General features: G+C 51.6%; 1 protein-coding gene across 1 annotated transcript; it reads right to left on the reverse strand.

Annotated features, from left to right (window-relative positions):
* Window positions 1–931: 931 nt before the first annotated feature.
* On the reverse strand, window positions 932–1,117 carry CHC_T00001011001 (hypothetical protein). Its single transcript, XM_005712163.1, has one exon. The coding sequence runs from the start codon at window positions 1,115–1,117 to the stop codon at window positions 932–934; it is 186 nt and encodes a 61-aa protein (XP_005712220.1).
* Between the last annotated feature and the right edge of the window lie 650 nt (window positions 1,118–1,767).

The following is a 1,767-nucleotide window of genomic DNA, read 5'->3' on the forward strand; positions in this document are numbered from 1 at the left end:
TGTGAAACGTGTTTTCAGCCGGACGTCTGGAGGCATGTTCATCGATTCCAGATTCCGGGTGTCTTCCGCTCCCGATCCCGGTTTCCAGGGTCCGAAACCCCTCGACAAATGACGTCACTGTGCCCCATACGGGACAGATCCAACCAATTAAATGCATACGATCAATTTGCATTCCGCCTCCCCTGATTCCACGCATTTCGCTGGTCCCGCTGCTTCCTGTCGCGGACTTCGGAACGCCACATTTTAGGCTGTGTACTACGGGGGAGGGTAAAAACGTGGGAACGTGGGGACGTGGGGAACGTGGGGAACGTGTTAACGTGGGGACGTGGGTACGTGGGGACGTCATCGCTAACGCCTCGGGCTGCTGTGCGGGCCGGGAAGCCGAGATGGCAGGCAGTAGGGAGCGTAGCGAGTGAGGGAGGTCTCGTGAGCAAGAGGCAGTGTGCGGGATGATGGATTTGGGGAGGGGGGGGACGGCAGCGGGAAGAGACGTCGGAAGGGCGAAAGGCTTAGTTGTAGAGTATTTGGATTGCGTAATGTGTAAAAGGAATATGTTTAGCGAGAGGAGAGAGAAAAGTGTTTGTCGCTAAGACCCGTGCGCGTTTGAACTCAATCGAAACGGAGACGAACAAGTAGATGAACATAGACAAGACGAGGTTGGTGAGGAGAGGAGGAACAATACAAATACAATAAAAATACAATAAAAAGGCAATAGAAAGAAAGCAGAAAGAGAACAGAAAGAGAACAGAAAGAGAACAGAAAGAGAACAGAAGGAAGTAGGAAGAAAATAGGAAGAAAGTAGGAAGAAAGTAGGAAGAAAGTAGGAAGAAGGTAGGAAGAAGGTAGGAAGAAAGTAAAAAAAGAAAGTAACTAAGTAACTAGGTATGGTACGAATTTTGCCCGGGCCAACTTGGTTGGGTGCCCAAGTGGCTCAACCAAGTTGGGCACGCAACCAAGTTGGGCACCGGGCGGGAATCGAACCCAGGGCCTCGCAGGCGCAGAGTGTCAACTGCACCACCAGCAACCGGTTGTCCACTCTGCCACGAACTCCCCTCTCCCAAACAGCGGACTCTGCGGCGACACAGTGTGGATACCAACGGTATTTAAAGGTATGCATTTGTCCTCGCAATCAACATTGCTTCTATAATTTGAAGGTTGTCCGCGGCTTGCATGTTACAGTGAATTGAACAAGTAAAAAACTCGCTTCTGCGTGTGAGCGATCATCGCTCACCGCACCATTGTGCACTTTGGTTAAACATTACTTTTTTAAAAGTAGGTACCTTCACCTCCACAAGCGCACAGTACACTACATGGCTGTGATTGTGATGCAAGATCGATGGCTCGGTTTACTGTGATCGCGTCGCTATCTACCTTATGTAGGGATGGTAGCGATCCGTAGGCCGGCGGCGATCGTGGTGAGTTGATCGCTGTTGTACGTGTGCAACGTGTGTGTATATGGCTCTCATGACTGCTGACGCATTGCTGTTGCGGCGTCGACGTTTGTTTTTATGGCTCTCATGACACTCCCCCTGTCGACGGCGCTGCAGTTTTGCCGTCTGCAGTCGTGTGGTTGCTGAGCTGTAGTTTGGGGAGGAGGCGCGTGTATGCTTGACGACGCAGCGGTTTTGTGAGGATGTCCGCGAGTTGGTCGTCCGTGGGGACATGTGCAATGGCAATTGTGCCCTTTTGAGCCTGATGCGTGAGGTAGTGATGCCTCAGATCTATGAATTTTCGCCTCTTCGTCGGTCCCGTGCTGTTGGCAACGTG

The sequence above is a fragment of the Chondrus crispus genome, genomic scaffold (assembly GCF_000350225.1).
Source record: "Chondrus crispus Stackhouse genomic scaffold, scaffold_831, whole genome shotgun sequence".
Lineage (NCBI taxonomy): Eukaryota > Rhodophyta > Florideophyceae > Gigartinales > Gigartinaceae > Chondrus > Chondrus crispus.

What these genes read in the sequence shown, in the direction of transcription:
- CHC_T00001011001 (XM_005712163.1), bottom strand. Translation starts at nt 1,117, where the DNA reads ATGCATACCTTTAAATACCGTTGGTATCCACACTGTGTCGCCGCAGAG.